This window comes from Ornithodoros turicata, chromosome 2, assembly GCF_037126465.1.
Source record: "Ornithodoros turicata isolate Travis chromosome 2, ASM3712646v1, whole genome shotgun sequence".
In the NCBI taxonomy this organism is placed as follows: Eukaryota; Metazoa; Arthropoda; class Arachnida; order Ixodida; family Argasidae; genus Ornithodoros; species Ornithodoros turicata.
In genome coordinates this window covers 5,753,948-5,773,503 of record NC_088202.1, presented here as the reverse complement: position 1 = coordinate 5,773,503, position 19,556 = coordinate 5,753,948, and the positions used below count along the sequence as shown (strand labels likewise).

At 44.5% G+C, this 19,556-nt stretch overlaps 2 protein-coding genes across 2 annotated transcripts; both read right to left on the bottom strand.

Moving 5' to 3' along the window:
- Positions 1–6,245: 6,245 nt before the first annotated feature.
- On the bottom strand, positions 6,246–10,312 carry LOC135384273 (uncharacterized). Its single transcript, XM_064613484.1, has 7 exons — positions 9,950–10,312; positions 8,331–8,495; positions 8,043–8,229; positions 7,731–7,970; positions 7,244–7,415; positions 6,753–6,895; positions 6,246–6,632 (listed from the first exon to the last, which is right to left on the bottom strand). Exons 1-7 carry the CDS (start codon positions 10,310–10,312, stop codon positions 6,463–6,465), a joined length of 1,440 nt encoding a protein of 479 aa, XP_064469554.1. The 3' UTR covers positions 6,246–6,462.
- A 269-nt stretch (positions 10,313–10,581) lies between these two features.
- On the bottom strand, positions 10,582–16,395 carry LOC135383035 (uncharacterized). The gene is made up of 6 exons (XM_064612673.1): positions 16,032–16,395; positions 15,915–15,957; positions 15,638–15,706; positions 11,739–12,129; positions 10,749–10,817; positions 10,582–10,671 (listed from the first exon to the last, which is right to left on the bottom strand). The coding sequence occupies exons 1-6, from the start codon at positions 16,368–16,370 to the stop codon at positions 10,614–10,616; spliced, it is 969 nt and encodes a 322-aa protein (XP_064468743.1). The 5' UTR covers positions 16,371–16,395; the 3' UTR covers positions 10,582–10,613.
- Positions 16,396–19,556: the final 3,161 nt, after the last annotated feature.

The following is a 19,556-nucleotide window of genomic DNA, read 5'->3' as shown; positions in this document are numbered from 1 at the left end:
GATGGAGCCTGAATAGGCCTCGAAACATCAGCCCTTATTGTACTTTAATCTTGTTATCCTGTTGTCTTACGTATTTTAATAAACGCCCAAGCAGCACAATGTACTGAAAGTCGAGTGCAATAGGGGTGGACGGTATGTGTCTTATCAACGTTCTTTAGCTTTGTCTGTTCAAGTCCCTACGAGTCTGTTCAGGTCTTCCACCTACCCGGTCACCCCTATTGCACCCGACTTTCAGTACATTGTGCTGCTTGGGTGTCTATCCCCGGCACTATTCCCGGAAGCCTCGAAAATACAAGGAGAAAATGATAGCCGTTATCTGATAGATTGCGTTTAGGGACATCCAAAAAATATAAAACTCAGCATGAAAGGGTAACATAAAGGAAGTAACAAAACGGAAGGTTGTGTTATCACTATGTCTCTCTTCAGGAAAAAAAATATCTTCAGCAAAGCTAAGCCAATTGTATGCCAGCACAAATATTGACACCACCACCGCTCTCGTAAATTTTGCAGGAACATGAGTTGTTCAAGGATTACCTTCTGGGTCATTTTATTACCTAAGTTAATGCAGATAGATTAGTTGCAACGAGCTTTTCTCCCACAGCACACAATTCAGTGCAACCTGTTTCAGTGACCGCCACCTCTTGTAGCTGCAATCATCCCTACAGGTGCCACACGACTTCCTTGCGCTGCTTCTCCAGAAATAAAAGGGACACATGAAATGGTTGTGAGGGACATGGAATGGGCTGTCGAGTATGGTGTTCATGTCAACGGAGTCAAGGGGTCATTACCTTTACTCAACTTGCCACATTTCGACATTGTCCGTGGGCAGTCGGTAGTGTATATGCACTGCCGTCTGTTGGGGATCACGAAGGAGCTCACGGAAACATAATGTCATAATCAAACTCGGGCAGTGAATTTGATATTGGTAAATATGTACAGCTGATATAAACATGCAAAAAAAGCTGTTATCAAATGTACCCAAAAGATGACAGTGATTGCAGTCAGCCAGTCCTGTGCAGGGCATGATCCCACACACTGTCAAATACCGGTTAAGTGCTGTGTCAATTCAGCTAATGCAGTGGGCAAGCTGTCATAAAATATGTACACATCAGATAAATCGTCCAACTACACCTTGCCGTTGTGACCATTCAGTATTACTTGCAATACAACGCACCAACTCTCATCGCATACCAGCAGCTAACGTCTGATAACTCGGCATTGTGCGTTCAGGTGGGGTGAGATGACCTTTGTGAGTCCAGTGTAAGGCAGCATTTTGCGCCATAGTATTTGCTTGATCCAGTAACGATTTTCGTTATTTTGTTTCATTTTTTCTGTCGTCCAGTAGGAAACAGTTCCTGGTAAATTCAAGAAAATTTGATATGATATTTCAGCTTCTGAAAAAAAGAATGGGAGGTCCACTTAGCAAAAGTTCAATTCAAGAAAACAAATTTAATTCAGATAAGATGCGATAAAACTACTAGTACTAGGTGGTTGAAGGTCTCGACAGCAAAGCGCTATTTAGTGCATCTTTATTCAATGCCTGCATATCTTATTAGAACTTTTTGACACGTTAGGGTGGGACACCCTGCGCACGTCGTCAAGTTTTAAGCTCCACTACATCTGATACTGAAATGATTGATGCGGGGCACGTGATAGGCACGTGTGTCCCTGAAATTTTTCTAACTCTCACAAATTTTCCTCATTATTGTGAGATATTTCGTGACATTTGCATAGCCACTGCTCTCATAACATTCCGACTTTCTATTTTTCCAGGTGACCCTGCGACAGTTCCTACACTTGACAAGCGTCTCGTCAGCATCTGCCCACCCCATGTCTTCACAAGGTTGCGATGTCATATCCACGACAGGGCGGAGTGGAAGGTAAGTGAAAAGCGTCACTGGTTGTTATTTTATAGCCTTCCTTGTACGATGGGGTTCCTGCCAACACCATACTGGAAGCACCTCCGGAAGCTGGCAGAAGCATAATCTACTCTTCTTTCTGCAGATCTTGATCGTTCCATGATAAATTATGCTGGTAAGAACCCGAATACACTGACTTTGGGAGCATGTACTAATACACCCTAATCCCTTTAAAGCGACAGTCCGGACCTAAGGCAGGTCTCCGGATTGCGACTGCATTTGATTGTGCGTTATACGTATATCATCCATGCAAAATGGGAACGATCAAAGTTCCCGCGTTTCAGAGAAAATGAATTAAATCGTATGCATAATCCATATCCGGTTTCGGTTTGACCGTGACGTAGGAGTTGTTCCTCACGTCACCGTTGTACAAGACGGCGCAATTACAATCGGCGCGTCGAAAGCGAAAGTCATGAGCGATGTGGAGGACGATGTGTCTTCGGACAGTGACGACGAGCTCTATTACGCTAGCTATTTACAGGATGAATGTCCTTTTACAACAGACCCAATGCCAGTACGGGAAGCGCAAACTGGAAGGCCTTCCCCGTCACCACCGTCTCCGGTTGAAGCGCGGAATGAAATCTTCAGGTAGGCGTTCATATCTAGCGATCTAGCTACGGGAGCTTACGATATCTACCTTATGAAATGTATACTGTGCAGGTGTTGGTGCTCTACCTGCAATCCTGAAAGGCCAGATGAATTCTTGTGCTGCCGAAGTATAGCGGTCGTATCTCGAATTTGTGATGAAAACGAGATCGACTGTATCTCTTCTCATCCGATCTTTCCACTTTTGTGCCTTCACCGAGAACTCCTCGGGATTCAAGTACGCCACATGAGACATTATATCCCAATTCGACTGGAGGCTTGCAGCGATGTAAACAGGTAATCTGAATCTTGCCAACTTTTCATTCTGGATTTTGAAAACTCTTTCACGATATTCTGCTTAGTTGAATCTCTATGTATTTAGATGACACCGGAATCACCAATGCAAGTTATTTTGAATGTGCCAAAGCAGCTTATATGATGTGAATGTTTTGAAAAAATGTCTCGTTCAGCACCCTCAGGTTTGCATCCTACACCCTGTTTGTTTGTTGGGTATGGGGACGACTAGGGCGAGGTCGACGCAGGCAACTGCCTGGTTGCTGTGTTTCTTTGATCAGAAATACATTCCCTTCACCAGTTTACCATGGTTTTGAAGGTAGGAAAGAAAACAGGCAATTCCAGTGATATAATAATACACTGTTATTTGTAACTATGTCTGCATGAAACTGCTGATCAAAAAGCACCAAATGAACTTTTTTCAGGGGTTACTCACCGCATGACTGGAAAATGATTTGCTGTCTGGCTTTCTTCCTATGTGGCTACCTCAGAAGTCACACAGCAATTGTGAAACAAATGATTTATTTCCTCATGTTGTCTTACAAGCATGCTTCTAGTTGTGATGTTACGGGGGCTGCTGGACAATGTTAGTGCTAGTGAAACCCAGGGCCAGTGAGATATTACGGGCCCCAGGAGTGAGTCTATATCAGCGCTGCTCGTACCCGTTCCTTGCGCCACCTGTGGTGCCACCAACTGTTGGTCCTCGGGTCTAACGGGCCCCTGAAGAGACCCGGGCCTCAAGGCTCCATCTCTGGCTGCCCCACCCTCCCACTAGCCCTGGTGAAACTTGCCACGAGATATCCTACATAATTGTCCTATGCAGTCAGTGTGTTAAATATCCTGGTGCACTTTTATAAGTTCTAACACATTCCAAAGACGGTACTGCGATAAGAGGCGGTGCTGCATGTTGCTCAGTGTAGGCATTTGAATACATTCCGTGTCATTATGTGCTCGGTATATTAACATATGCTTTTTCTTTCCATTGCAGGTTAATGCCATGTGTAACACCATACAGCCACACATTGTATTTTCCTGTTGTGTTTGTACCCTCATTGTAACCTTTCATGTACCACACCTTGATTTTTTCCATGTAGAGCAATAAAGGTGTACTAGACAAGTTTTGACTTGTCTTTTCTGGTTTGGTTATGACGAAAGAAAATAGTATCAAGGAGGGTGTCATTCAGCATTTGTTTGTGCATGCTTGAGTTTATTCTAACCATGGAGGTTAAAATATAGAAAATGATGTGCAAACAGACATTTGAAATCGAGAAGGAACCACAATAGAACAAAAGACATCCCACGTGCGTAATGAAGACACATATGTAAAATAATATGATTACTAGGTCTCGGAGCTTTATGCAGAAAAATCTTCCAGAATATGCATGCAAATATGCAAAAATAATGCAGAAATATAGATTTTGCATACCTTGGGACCGCATAAATACTACACAAGGAAACATTTGCACATAAAAACATAGGTATAGCTAATTGGTCATTGCTGTGCAGTACGCCAGCAGCCATAGTCGGGTTTTAAAAAGTCGCTACATACACAAGCATTTTCAGTTTGTTTTGCTAGTTGAGCCTGCTGTACCGTGTACCAGGAAAACATGCCCTATAGCACCGAAATATGATAGAATACGCAACCATTATATTGTATAATGAAATGGGAAGAAATACGGACAAAACATTGTTGAATTGTGTAGTCATGATCCGTAACATGTGGAGAAATGTTCAGGTATTAAACAGAACTATTTGAAAAAAAAAAAAAAAAAGAAGATCCCAGGCCCCTCCATGTGATACCATGGTTAACTTTTTAACATAGTTTATGTGAAACAGCACATTTCTTATGGATTAATATGATACAAAATTAATCACATTGCCTCGTGAATGCTTCAGCTCACAGCACGCAATAAATACCCCTATTAATGAGGAACTATATGATGCAACGAACAGACCACATATAATTCGTTCCTCTCTGCAAGATAAGCGAAACAATCTGAGATGCCTACCCATAAATATTTGTCTTAGGAAACATAACCAAATAAGATGCTCAGACAGAGATAGCACCACAGCAGCTGCAGAGTGCAGGAGAGGATTATGATTTCAAAAGGTGGTCCCAAAAGCCCAAAAGCAACCATTGTACACCAAATTTCACAATATTTTGCTTGTGGTACACACACTCCATCAATTACATAATCTATTGCTCCTAACTGTACTTACGTGACCTGTAACTCCCGTGATAAACAAAATACATGACATTCAGTAAAAATTCAGCTCTTTTGAAATTTATGGTAGCACTAGCTTTTTAGGCTTTCTGACTAGGATACTGACAAGAACATCTCGTTGACAGAACATGTAGAACACAGTGAAAAGGGGGATTACATGACGTGCAAGGCACTGTTGCAAGTTTGAATTCCAATATGTGCAAAGCACTCAATCTCAGACCCTGCCTATCCTATTAGACCCTATTATTATCCTCATTGGTACTGCCAATCACTGAATTTGACAAGCATGCTCAATTTGTCTATTACCATATTCCCTGCAAATATTCTGTGTTAATTTTTGGAATAAACAACGTTTCAGTTCTCACATAGTGCCCGTGTGGGCATGCTAATCACATTGAGGATATACATGCAAAAAATTGCATACCAGATCTTTACGTGTGCTACAGAATTGATAAATGCTTGTGAGGTTACATAACAGTCAGTGTGTTTTGTAAAAGCACCTGCTACTCCTTGCAACTATGCTCCAGTGACTACTTGAGGAACTCGCTTTTGTTAGTCAACGTTGTCAAAGTAATGAGTCAAGTTCCTTATGGTTCCATTCCGGTCTTCAAACATTGCAAACTGCAACATTCTTCTCTAATCGGACAACGGCCACATGTGCACATGCATGGCATGCGTGACTCCACACTGCCTTGTTTTTACACAGTGAACACTAGAAATGCGATGAAAGATGAAAGTCACTGAAAAGGTTAGCCAGCTGTAGGACTCGAACCCACATCTTCTGGATTACCGGCCCAGGGCTCTACCTATTGAACTAAGCTAACACGCCTTCTCAGCGACTTCCAGGGTGCATCATCTGAAGGGACAAACCAGTCACTCTCTCTCACTCATTCTTCTTTCACTCTTACATTTTTACACACTCATACACACATTCATACAACAGGGATCGACGCAAGCGGCAAATGTTGAACATGAGAGAACTGATGTTCTGAGGCTGGAACAACATAGAAGGGACAATCACATACAGGGCCTCAAGTTGCCTAAGAAATTAACGATGAAAGAGGAAAGTCCCTTCTATGTTGTTCCAGCCTCAGAACATCAGTTCTCTCATTTTCAACATTTGCCGCTTGCGTCGATCCCTGCCGTATGAATATGTGTATGAGTGTATAAAAATGTAAGAGCGAAAGGAGGATGAGTGAGAGAGAGTGACTGGTTTGTCCCTTCAGACGACGCACCCTGGAAGTCGCTGAGAAGGCGTGTTAGCTTAATCAGTTTTCGTTGTCTGTGGTGGTGCTCATGATTGTAGTTGTGTGCCTACGCAAAGCTGCAAGACACTGGACTATTTTACTAAACTACCTTACCAACTCTAATACATATGTTTGCTTTTTGGCTAGGTGGTAATGGTGATATGACTGATTTGTTCTCATGGCAATGGAAGTCTAAAACCTGCTGTATTGCGAATCCAATACATCACTCAGCTCTGGTCTCTCCCCATAGCTGCTGCTTCTGGTAGGCAGGGATAATTCCACCAGAGCTGCTCTCGCCTTTCTGAAGGAGGGATAAAGGGCAATGCGCTCGTAGACGGCAGATTTGAGATCATCTGTGTACGCTGCAAAACAGAAAAAACAGTAGTTAGCGGCCAGGGTAATGATTTGGTCATTACGTTTTATATATTATTTGTCCTCCAGGAAGCGTCTCCAATCCAATTTTTTTTCCTCTGATTACTTACTGTACAAAGCATCCTCTTTCACAGGAACAGCAATCCATGTCTTCCGCACTTTGGAGGGCTTCAGACGATGCTTCACGACACCATCCCTAACCTGTGCTATGCGATCTGCATTAGCATTATAGTGCAATGCTGCCAGCGCAGTCCTAGAAGCATATAGATCAATGTAAATTCACTGCTTTAGCATTAGAAAGATGTGACAACTTTCCACTGATTTTCACCGAAACTACGTAGCCAGTGGAAACAATCATATAAGACGAGCAAAACATTTAACACCAAACAAAGCTGGTTGCCTTTTTTTGTGACAAGGTTGTGGGTCAGGGGGCATCATATATAGCAGACTCATGTCCTTCATGGGTACAAATAAATAAATACCTGCATTGCTACCATATAGATGCTTATGTTTTCATGCTTTTATCTTGTTTTATGTATTATACTTATGTTAACGTACATTCACATGTGTACTTGCAACACAGTGACAGTAATGAGTGTACCTTGCAACCATTCCTTGGTCTGAAAAACTGTAGGATTTTGGAGCGAAGTGAATGAGCACTGCATGGAAGGTCTCCAGTCCAAATGTTTGCTGAGCAGATGACAATTGGGGAATATCCTTGACAAGTTGTTTTGCAAGCAGGATGTCATGAAGCTTCTTGTATGTCTCTGTCCCTGAACCCAGATATATATTCATTTATTCACTACAACTGGCAGCTTCAGAAAAGTTTTTATACGAAAACTCAAAAATTGTTCTTTTTTATTTGTACAAGGAAGTGCTGTGCACAGCCCCTGTTTCTCGTGCTAGTATTGTGCCTCTTTACTTATTCATTTGTTGTTTCTCCCTCCTGCCTGATATGGTAGAATAAACAAAGAGGAAAGAAACATCAGGTAGTAACAAAATGTTAACAAGCAGCAGAAATATGCTGCAGAGCACTGTCAAAAGCAGAGCTTTCTTTCATATGAGCGTCACAGGAAGGAAGGACTTACCTTCATGAAGCCATTCTCTTTCACCCAAATCACCATGGAAACAGACTGGGTGGAGACTGTTTGGATGGCTGTGGACATTGATGGCATGCCTCACGACTGTTTCCCACTTTGCAAGTAGAAGCTCCCCATTGTCGCTGGTGCGGGCACACCAGTAGAGATGCCGGATGATACTTTCACACCACAGTCGCAGCACCTGATGCTTCTTAGACTGTGATACAGCTGCTATTTTTTTCTTGATGCCTGCACAGTTTCCTTTGTTTAGTGCTCAATGAAAATCTCTTGACCCTTTCTATTTATGCAACAACATTTCACCTTTTGCGACATGCCACACGTCAAAGCGATGGCTTATATGTGGATGCTTGTTCCTCAGGAAGGCCTTCACCTGTGAATGCCTATCCGTCACAAGTGTGTTCACCTCCATCCCCTTAGTCGCGATGTAGTCAAGGCACAGCTCCAGTCCTTTCTGCTCCATGCAATAACTGGAGGATACAGTGGTTGCCTGAAAGTTGAATTTTTAAATTGGAGTTATTATCCATAAGTTTGGAAATAAGCCAGATGTGCAGACATATGTGGCAGAGCATATTAATTTAGGAAATATACCTTAACAACTTCAAAGTGCACAATCCTGTTGACTGTTGTCTCCATGACAGTGTATGTTCCATGAAGTGCAGTGTGCCCAGGAGAATCGCAACGAGCATCACCAGCCAGATGCAAAGGCCTGCCCTCTAGTTTCTCTGTCACTGCTGCCTGTTCTTTTTCCCAAACCTGCATCAAGTGTTGAGTAGAAACGTCATTACCTTACGTGTTTGAATGTAGCCTCATACAAATGAGGCTAACGTACAGGGTGTCCCAGAAAACGTGTCATTGAATTATAATAAAACAACCACACCACTTCGAATCACACAATCAACGACATACGCTCTAACTGGATTTTCCTCATTCCTTGATGTGAATGTCATCTAGCTGTATGGAAGTTTCATCATGGCAATTGTTACGAGATGACCTGTAGTTTGTGCCAAGCAAAGGTTGCTGTTTGCACCACCAATTTAAAGCATGTTCCAACCTTAATCCAATACATGATAATTGACAGGGAGCAATCAAATTTAAAAAAATAGCAGAACATGATACTTTTTGGAGTGCCCACAGGACAGCAATTGTTCTCAGTCCCGACTACAGGAGATGGCAAATCCAGTGCACAGAAAGATAGTCGCAAAAGTTATTTTATATTCTGAGTTAGCACCACGAAGCAACTGTGGCTACGAGCAACACACAGATGTGGACAGATGGAACAAGGACAACAGGGCGGCAGGGGGATTAGTACGTCTCCTGGGACGACTTCAGGGGGTCTGTGCAGACATTTGTCTGGAAAGTCTTGGGAAAACCCACAGAAAAGCTCAGACAGCATAGCTGGTGGTAGGATGTGAACCTACCACCTTCAGCACGACTTCGGTTACCACCACTGAGCGGGGCGCCTTGGCGCCTATTGACATGTTTGCGTGACTTTAGTAAAAAAAAAGTTATTTTTTAGCTGCACCTGCAAGATTTGAATCCATGAACGATATTATACCAGGCCATTGGGAGTGTCGTGGAAATTCAGCAGAGAGCAACAAGAGCGAAAGCAATGAGAGCAGTGAGAAATGCGAGAAACCAGGCGATTCCAGGAAGCTCGAGTTGCTGGAGGTCTGAGGTGGACCTCTGAGCCCCCGGAATGCATGATGTTCCGTGATATTTCCCGATCTGATAGATCTTCAATACCTGTGTTAATTACCATGAACTTCAGTATAAATTTGACAAGCCGTTGGTGTGGTAAGAAACCAATCTTCACCTGGCAAATGTTTTAGTTTCATATAAAATGGCATAATAAGACTGATGATGTTCATATCAAGAGGCAGCACAAACCTAGTAAGAACGAATACCATTGACCACATTATTCTAAGAGGCATAGTTTTTGTACGTAATTCACTAACATGTTTCCTGGGGCACCCTATGTAATACCCTTGTAATACTGTGGCATACACATTGCATATCACTGCTACAAAAAATTTATGCAAAAGGTACGTCCCTCATGCATGAAGCAATGTCTGCCTTGCTGTTTGTGTGTGTGTGCATACATGGAATTTATATGAGCAGGAATGGATAATTAATGTGCAGAGATAAAGACTATAATACACATGAACTATTCATGCGACATGCCTGCATAATTTATCAGCGTAACTCACATTTTGTATTGCCGGGAATAAGTAGCATTTCTGGTACTCAAAGTACTGGCTCCGGTGTATTCGAGCAATACCCATGATGTCGAACAGGCGCAGTGACTTGGTGATGCTACTGCCAGAGAACAAGATCGCAGAACACATCGCAATATTTCCAGCTGGTTTCTCGTGCACAAGGGGCTGGCTGTTCCATTGCCTCCTGTGGCCGCTCACACAGGTGACTGTGGCTCTGGCAAGTGAGCCCATAGTAGTGAGCTGTACACTTGTCTCCCTTGATGAGCACAGAGCACACACTTGCAGCAGTTCCACCAAGCAGGAACGTGACACAATGTACATGTCAGGCAGTGAGGAAGGCTGCTCTACAGACATTGTGGGAAGACATCAAATGCGAGCAATTACAAGGTTTTCAGAATTCATTTTCGACAGGGCTAGTCAGAATCCCACAAGAAAGTCAGAAAAAAAAAGTCCCTCGCAATGTGTTACACACATTGCACACCCCTCTTGCTCAAGTTGGTTGCTCTGTGCATTTCCAAACATTCTTAAAATAACTGGAGCAAAGTGGCATATTACGCTGCAAATGGCCACTGAGGAAAAAGAACAGAAATGTGTGCAAACTGCGTGATAACAACAACCATCAAGGGGGACAGCAACCTGCACTCCCTCACAACACTTACCCACCAGCCTCCAGCTCGTCGACAAGATGACGTGTATCTGCCATGTCAACTGGCCTGTCAAGAGAGTAATGAACAGGGGGTTGATAGCCGAAGCACAACTGCTGCGTACAGATCCAAAGTAGTGCACTCACTCTCCATCACTGTCATATCCAAGCTCCGAGCTGAGCTGGTAGGACGGGTCATCATTTTGTATCTGTGAACTAACAGATGGTATAGTAGATCAGGATAGGCTACAAAATGATGCTTAATGCTCTTAAAGCAAATGTATGTAATGAGAGAAACTTAGCTGCAGCTTGCTTTTTAGTGCTACCTTAAACAGCCATAGCTCTGTTAAACTTAAGAAGGAAAAGCAATCTTCCATGACGTACGTTCACTCTTGGACATAATGAGACTGAATAGCCCGCCCAGAGAAATACTGCAGCACCACCATGCAGCATCAGCGAGGGAGTGGCAAGGAGGGCTCACATAGTGTCATGCGGCCAATTTTAACAATATATGGAAGCAGAGCGAGTACCAGGGACTACATTATCTGTTGCAAGACGGAGCATGACCTCTCCACCTTACAGCCATGAGCCATCCTATATGCGAGACTGTAAAATTTTCAGGGCTGATTGACTAGATTTCTCTTTCATCCTATAAGTTGCACACAACTATAAATTTCACTGAATCGAAGCGCAGTTAGGACGAGACACATGGTAGATAAACGGCAGGACGGGTGTTAATTTCAACTCGGTTTATTGCTGGAAGACAGTAAGAAGGCGCGACAATGCCCCTGTGCAAGACTACATACTAGTTTTGTCCCTCCACTAGATAAGTGCAAAATACTAGACTGGTGAGGTGTGAAAGTTGTCTCGCTGTCGTTGCAAGTTCTTGCCTAGCCAGTCTAGTATCTTGCACTTCTCTAGTGGAGGGAAAAAAAACAGTATGTCGCCTTGCACCGAGGCACAGTCGTACCTTCCTGCTGTCTTCCAGAAATAAACCCAGTTGAAAGTAGCACCTGTCCTGTCATTTCTCTTCCTTTTGTCAAGTCGCACTCAGATTCAATGAAGTCATGTAGTGCCACGCCCAGCAATCAACGCTTTATAGAACTATAAATATTTCAGCTCTAACAGCACCCCTACCTGTGCTGCTCATCAAATACGTCGACTGTGTCTTCCTGCCCTTCTGATGAGAATGAGAGCACCATGCGGTCAGGTGAAAGAGGGTTCCCAAAAGGTGTTGATGATCTGAGTGGCTGGTGACTGGGAGTACCGAATGTTATGTTGTCATTCTCGGGTGATACGCATGCGTCTATTGGCTCGTCCATATGAGGGACGGGCATAGAAGATGAGGAAGCTTGGGCGGTGTCTTGTGCCACTGGTACATGCACTATGACCATACGAGGTGGAGGCTCAATGGTGGTCTGAGTCATCACATCCCGTGTAGATCTTGGTCGTGCATCTGAAGGACCCTCCTCGACATGCATATCTGTCTGAGTCGTGGCATCACGCATAGCTCGTCTTGGCCCTGTGTCTGAGGCAAGGAATTAATTAAAATGAGGTTCCCGTTCACCAATTCATATGGATCGGTTCAAGCATGAACATCTTTGTATCCAATATTTGTATTGCCTTACAACTCTGAATACCGGTTTTCTGTGTCGTATCTCTTAAAGTTGATCTCTTCGTCATTTTTTTTATTCAGAGTTGTGTTGGCAACATACCATCTAATGTGCTTGGATCCATGATAGGATGTCATACACATCGTATGACATCTATTGCGTACGTCCCTTATGAGTTATGAAGTGGATCATTCTGATCATTTAAGATACAAAGCGTTACACATTGTTTGTTTCCACATCTGTCTGCTTAACTGCTGAACACACACATTTTTGCCTCCTTATAGCTTGTTACAGCATGAGAAATGAATGTGCACAAGATAATAGAGACCGAAACGAATTATTTTACAGGGAATGTTGTGGATGCGTGGGAGAAAGAGTTCACTCCTTCTTCGAACGGGCAGACGGCACTACACCAGCGTTTCAAAGCGCAACAGATAAATATGCTCATTTTGTGACACCCACCGTAACTGAGACTGCTTTCAGGGTTCTGACACTGGACAGGAACCGAACTGATATTTGTTTCGGTTTCAGTCCCTGCTTTCATGACTTGTGTTGCCACCTTTTGTCCTTTGCAAATGAACAGCATCCATCAATAGGTTTCAGCACTTATAATAAATGATGAAGCGGGGGGGGGGGGGATATGTTTCATGCAAACTTAAAAAAAAGAGGAAAAAGACAGAGAAAGGAAAGGTTAGCCACGGTGTGGGCTTGCTATTCCCTAAAGCTTTCAAGAACAAAAAAAAAAAGATCTCCTTCACTAATCGTTGGGCATAGGACACATCAGAGAATGCCCAGGAGTTTAGATTCTTGAAGATCTTGAAATCTTTAGATAATAAACGCGCCGGCCAGTTGTTACCTGGCAGGTGCGTTTATTGCGTCGTCGTCACCATGATTGCGTCCACGGAGGGCGCTACATAATCGTGTCAGCGCCGAAGTGACTTCAGCATGCTGGGTAGGGCCAAGTAGCACCGCGAGGGTAAGCTCTCGGTAGCCTAGATGAGCAAGGCGGCGGCGGAGACTCGATCGGTGATCTTCGTACCGCTGGCAGGCAATGAGGATGTGTGGCACATTGGCTTTTACATTGCACGTTGGGCAAAGAGGTGATGGGTACTGATACATCTTAAATAGGAGGAGTGGAATTCGTGCCACATTCAGCCGCAGCCGATGAAGCAACGATTCCTTGATGCGGCCAGGCACAGCGTATGTCATTAAAGGGTCAATGGATTTAAGGAAGGCATTGGTTCGTATAGCTTCTTGCTGAAAGAGCTGTGTGTGGTTGGCAGTGAAGCAGCGGATTTTCAGCTGGCACATAGAGTGCGCAAGGGGAAAGACAGCTGGTTGCTCAGGGAGTTTATCTGGTGTGAAGGTCAAAGGCGACATCCTTCCCAGCCGAAAAAAAAGGAAATGGTCCAGTTGGAATTTCGAATTGGTTCGAATAGGACTCAACAGGTCCCATGTCAAAACCTGTTGGATCGTTCAGTTCCAGTTGGACTGTCCAATTGGTAGTTGAACACCAACTGGAAGGTCCATTTGGTTTCATGCACTCCAACTGGACACTCAATTGGTCATCATTGGTGCAATTGGTCGTTCTAATAGGGAACTCCAGTTCCATTTGGTTTCTCGGTCTCCAATTGGTCTGCCCAATTAGCAGACAATTAGCAACTGTTGGCCCAATTGGTAACTGATCCCAATGTAGAGTTGTAAAGTGAGTGATGTTACTCAGTATTCTCAATACAATTAGTCAGTGCAGGTGTACCTAAACTATTAATGCTATCAATAAGCAACAGTAATTTATATTAACAGTATTTTATATTTTAAGGATTAGTTCGTCCCCCGGAGAGTGAGATTTTTCGGCATAAATAGCAGAAAATGCGTAAATTAGGTTTCATAGCCACAGATGATATAAAATGATAAAAAAATATAAAATAATAGAAATGTAAAATATAAAATGATAGCGGCAAAGAAAGTTTGTGGTTCTACATCGCACGAGTAAAGCTTTCGCTGTCTTCCCTTCAGTTTGAAACCGAAACTTTGATGCTCTCATCGTCATGTCTGACGCAGCGCATCGACATCATCCCAGAATCTAGGACGCGTTGTACATGCTACGCAGTCCACCCGATACAAAGGGGATAGCCTCCAGGATCATCATCATCATCATCATGTTTGAACAAGTTTCCGTTGACGTCGATCGCGTCGATTATGCAGCTCCGTGAATGAAGCGTTTCGTATGGTTTTTCAGACCGTGTAAGGACGCGAACATAATTGTATTTGTGTCGTGAGCTGTTGTGTTATGCGTAGAATTTTCTCTTCACATCCGTGCACCAGCTGAGTTACGAGAAAGGACAAGCGGCCCGTGTATGACAGTTGTGAATTTCCTGAACTCTCAAATCCGAACTAAGGTGGGTGATAGTAACTCGATAGATATATATGTTTATCTGAACCTCCCTTATGACGTGTCATCGCCTTGCGCCAGATAGCTAATAGCTTTTTAACAAAAACCTGTTGTATTGTTTTCGTTTGGAAGTGACCATTGTAAAGTACTTTGTTCTGAGCAGTTCTAGTCAACAAGACTAGTCCGGACGTACAATAAACAAGTTGTTACCTCCTGCATATGTTCGTGTGTGATATTCTCTGATGAACCCGTAGCTGTAGCCCTATGTGGCAGACCCGGCAGGGCTACTTGTTTCCAGTTAGAGACCCTACTGGGTCCAACTGGACCATTTTGTGTAACCATTTGGATTGAGTTGGTTAGCTAGCATGGGACCGATTGGTAAGCCTGAGCTTGCCAGTTCTTTGTAATGGGGGGACCAATTGATCTCAACTGGTTTTAGTGCAATGGGTGACAAAAACACAACTGGAACTCCAATTGATTTGAATGGGAAAATGTCCAATTGGACCAATTCCTTTTTTTCGACTGGGTTGAGTTTCAGGGAAGGAGTGACACGAACTAGTGACGCGACTCAAACAGATTCAAAGTTTTCTTCTAATTTGTGATCCCAGTTTTCCAGGTTTGCCAACTTTGAGCCCACTTTGCGTCATGTCTTTAGACTCTGTGTCACGCTTTCCTCAAACTCAAGGATACCGCTTTCTTAAAGTAAATGGACAGAGGGAAACATTCATGCATGTAGAATAAAAATATGTTTAGGTATGCGACAAAGATAAACTTATGCCACCACCAGGAAATGAATTTAGCGAGCTTGATGATTCGTGGCATAGGCATCGTCTCTGAACATGCCCAAACCACAATACATATAACACACACACAAAAAATCACACATCTGACTTTGTACTGTCTGTGTCAGCCTCTAAAGATGGTTCTGTCCACTTGAAACCACTTTGCAAAGGGGTTTCCGAAAATGTTTCAAATGCATTAACTGATGTTTTTTTAGTTTAGCTACTTGGAATTGCAAACACTATATTCACCTGTAGATACTGTGCATTGTGCGCCAGACTCTTGTGAAACAGTATGGTGGAATGGCACTGGTGGCACACCTGAAAAAGTGAGAGAAACAGTATGACACATACAGCTCCATAAATGAAAAGCTATTGGGTGAACACGATGGAAATTGATGTTCGTGGCTTTGATGAAGGGATGTGCTTGAGCATGTGTGTCTCGCCTCAGCACGACACGAAAATAGCAACGCAATCAATTTCCTCGACAGTATACAATTGTACATGACTAACTGACAATAGCACTTACTCATCTCTTCGAAAGGAAAGCCTGACGTGCCGGGCTCCTCATCCTGCGCAATCAGATATGAAACAAGTTAATTTAGCCCAACAAACCTGACTAAAACTCATGGAAACAAAGACTTACACTATCACGGCGCGATGAACTCGACGGTACATCGAAGTCACCTTCGTGCTCAACGAAAAGTGACGGGACGGCGTCAGGTTTGAGTCTTTGCCTTAGTCGCTTTCCGGGAAGAACTAAGCCAAACTCTTGTTGTAGTCTCTCTGCCTCCTCAAAGCAGTCCGCGGTGAAGTGGTCGGAACAGAGTCTGCTTGACTTATACAACTTCCATCCGGGACGACGAACTTTCGCTATCCACAACTGTTTCAGGCGCTCGCACTTCGGAAAACCGAAAAACGTCACACCCGTTGTGTTTTCCCTCTTGTTCTTGCAATGAACAAAACAGCACCTGTGTCCAACCATTTTTCAATGGATGTTTCACAACTACTGTCACCTGTCAAACTGTAAACGTCGAAAAGCAGCAGAAACGCGATAGGTAAACGAAAGCACGCAAGACGCAGAGCAGACACCGGAAGGGGACAACTGTGACGTCACGGTTGATCGTGGTGCGGCTTTTAATCGAGGGTAAAGCGTCAACTGTAAAATCCCATAAAAAATTATCGGGCCCGAATACAAAAGACATAAGGAACCGTGCGGCAACGCCCTTTTAGTTCACGCTTTGGGTCCAGACAGTCCCTTTAAAGGAACGGACACGTACGGACAGACCGATTCCGCAGCCTGAGCAAAGTATGCTTGCGGACACAGTATGGACACAATCGTAAAAGTTGCATTAAGAAAGAAGTAGTGGTTCTGAAGAAATTCGAATATCACACAATTGCACACGACGGACATTGAAGAGGTTAAGCAACTCACTCTCCGCGAAACAGGCCAAAATGTCACGATATACATGGGCTCAACGACAGCCAATCACTGTTGGAGAGGGGAGATCTCGTTGACTCGTTCCCTTGTTGTCAAGGGGGAAAGGTGAAGGTCGACACTCTCAAGAAATTCCCATATTCTCCCAAAGCACGGGCACGGGCTGTTGTGAAAACCTAAGCTTCCACTCAGAAAAAGAATGACAGCAGCACTGCTCTATAAGACTAGCTTTACTGGACTCCGTAGAACATCGTCCAACAGTAAAAAACAAAAAAAAATCGAACCGTAAGCAAGCGTACACAAAGACGAAGAAGCTCACGTCGTTTTCCTCATCAACTCTTAGTCCGCAAACCAAATAAAACCACAACATCCTCCCCCCAAAAATGAGCCAAAGTTCGTCGCTCATCTTTCTGCTGTTTCTAACAGGTACAGTAGCTGGACGGGTCGTCGAGTCAGCCTTCCAGATACAAGTCGCAGTTCGCAAGACCGCACTAGGTCGTCTCGTCCTCTGAAAAGTTGGGTTATCCGGGCCAGCCTCCACATGTGCCGCGGAACTTTATCCTTTTGTACTAGCACAACATCTCCTTGAGACAGTCTTGTTGTGTTGCTTTTGGGGTCCGACTGATGAGCTGACCGCAATTCCAGGAGATACTCATGCTTCCATCTCTTCCAAAATTGGTCAGCCAACTTCTGTCGATGTATCCATCTTCTACTGACTACCGTAGAATTTGATCGAGGGACCACAGTTGTGGCAGAGACTTCAGGAAGCGCTGACAAGTTTCTCCCGATCAGTAGATGTGCAGGCGTTAAAGCGCTCGGCTCGTCAGGCGTAGAGTGTAGATAGGTAAGTGGTCGTGAATTGACCACTGCTTCCACTTCGTGAAGTAATGTAGTCATTTCTTCGGATGTCAAACATTGACGTCCGAGTACTCTTCTCAAGCAAGTTTTCACCGATCGCCAACCTTTCCCACATACCGCCCCACCAGGCAGCTCTTTCGTCAATGAATTTCCAGCTGATGCGATTCTTTGCGGCGAAGTCTTGTGCATACGTACTTCTAACAACAGTCCACAATTTTTTGATGTCCTGGGCCGCCTTCTTGAAAGTGAGCGCGTTATCACTGTAAATTGTAGAAGGTGCCCCGCGTCTTGAAATAAATCTCCGAAAGGCCATGACAAAAGACTTGGTTGTCAAGTCTGTAACTAGTTCGAGGTGCACAGCTCTTGCTGTGGCGCAAGTGAACAGCGCAATGTACGCTTTCGCCGAACCCGAACTAGTCTTGAGATACAGAGGCCCAGCAAAGTCGATGCCGGTGGTGTCGAAAGGGTGAGTTGGGTTGAGGCGCTCAACGGGCGGGCAATGGAGCTATAGGGGCTGTTGCCTTAGTCGCACGGAGTCTCCTGCATACCTTGCAGCGGTAGAGGGTAGATTTGACTAGCTGCCTCGCTTGAGTTATCCACCATTGCTCTCTCAGTATCGTCAATGTTGTCTGGACTCCGCTGTGTAGGGCGCGTCGATGGACGCTGTCGACCAGTAGTGCTGATAGTGGGTGCTCTTTGGCCATCAGTATAGGATGCTTCACCTCTTCGGGGTTATCCAAGTACTGAAGTCTTCCCGATAGACGCATCACACCCTTTTCGTCTAGGTACGGTCGTAATCGTGCAATCTTTGGTCCCTGTGCGATCTCTCTTCTCTGTCGCAGAGGAACTCCTCCGGATATGATTCATTTTGCGCCCGCCGAATCCAGAACATCTCAGCCTTCTCAACTGCCATAGCTGTCAGCGGGCCCGTAACCTTCGATGTCGCACGGCTGTTCTCTATGAATCTCAGTATCCACGCTGTGATCCGTATTATGCGTTGATAATCGCTGTACTTTCCGAGGTCAAGCAGTGCAGGAACAGTTGCTTGGACGTACGTCGTCAGTATAGCTCCAAGTTTCCTTTCTTCTTCGATGTGGCTGAGGTCACCACAGCCATTTTCAGTAGATATTGGCCAAAATTCCTCACTTTTAGAAAGCCATGGCGGACCCTCGAACCACTGTTTGTCCCCCATTAATGCTGTGACGGGCAATCCTCTCGTTAGCAAGTCTGCCGGATTGGCGCTCCCTGGACAGTGCCTCCACTGAGACTTGTTGCAGCCTTCTTGAATTTCAATAACTCTGTTGCGAACGAAGGGCTTCCATCTGTTCGCGTCGCCTCTGATCCAGTTCAGCGTGACCGTGGAGTCAGTCCAGAAGTTGATGTTACACTTGGCCACTTGCAACGACGACTGTAGCAGTTTAGAAATGCGTACACCTATCAAAGCTCCCATCAACTCCAGGCGGGGAAGGGTGAGCTGTTTAAGCGTGGCGACACGTGACTTAGCGAAGACCAGCCGCACCTTAGTTTCTTCCGTGTCGCTCACAGTTCTCAGATATGCACATGCTCCATACGCGTGTGGCGATGCGTCCGTGAATATGTGAAGCTCGCAGCAGTATCGTGTACCTGTCCTCGGCAGCACGCACCGGTCCACAGTGACGTTACACAGCTTGGGCAGCTCGGAACATCATAAGCGCCAAGAGTTTGCCAGATCGCTCGGGAGTGGGTCGTCCCAATCCAACCTTGTCTTCCACAGCTCCTGAAACAGGAGCTTGACGCGAATGGTATACGGTGAAAGAAAGCCTAGCGGGTCGAAGACTCTTGCCGAGGCCTGCAGCACGGACCTCTTAGTTTCTTGCATGCCAGCGATGACATTTA

Bases quoted from the DNA above. Each gene is read 5' to 3' on its own strand.
- LOC135384273 (XM_064613484.1), bottom strand. From the start codon at position 10,312: ATGTCTGTAGAGCAGCCTTCCTCACTGCCTGACATGTACATTGTGTCA. The intron at 8,496-9,949 runs GTGAGTTACGCT...CACTTGATGCAG, and splicing joins TATTCCCGGCAATACAAAAT to GTTTGGGAAAAAGAACAGGC. The intron at 8,230-8,330 runs GTATATTTCCTA...TTCAACTTTCAG, and splicing joins TGCACTTTGAAGTTGTTAAG to GCAACCACTGTATCCTCCAG.
- LOC135383035 (XM_064612673.1), bottom strand. From the start codon at position 16,370: ATGGTTGGACACAGGTGCTGTTTTGTTCATTGCAAGAACAAGAGGGAA. The intron at 10,818-11,738 runs GTAGGGGTGCTG...ACCATCTGTTAG, and splicing joins GTATTTGATGAGCAGCACAG to TTCACAGATACAAAATGATG. The intron at 10,672-10,748 runs GTGAGTGCACTA...CTCTCTTGACAG, and splicing joins GGATATGACAGTGATGGAGA to GCCAGTTGACATGGCAGATA.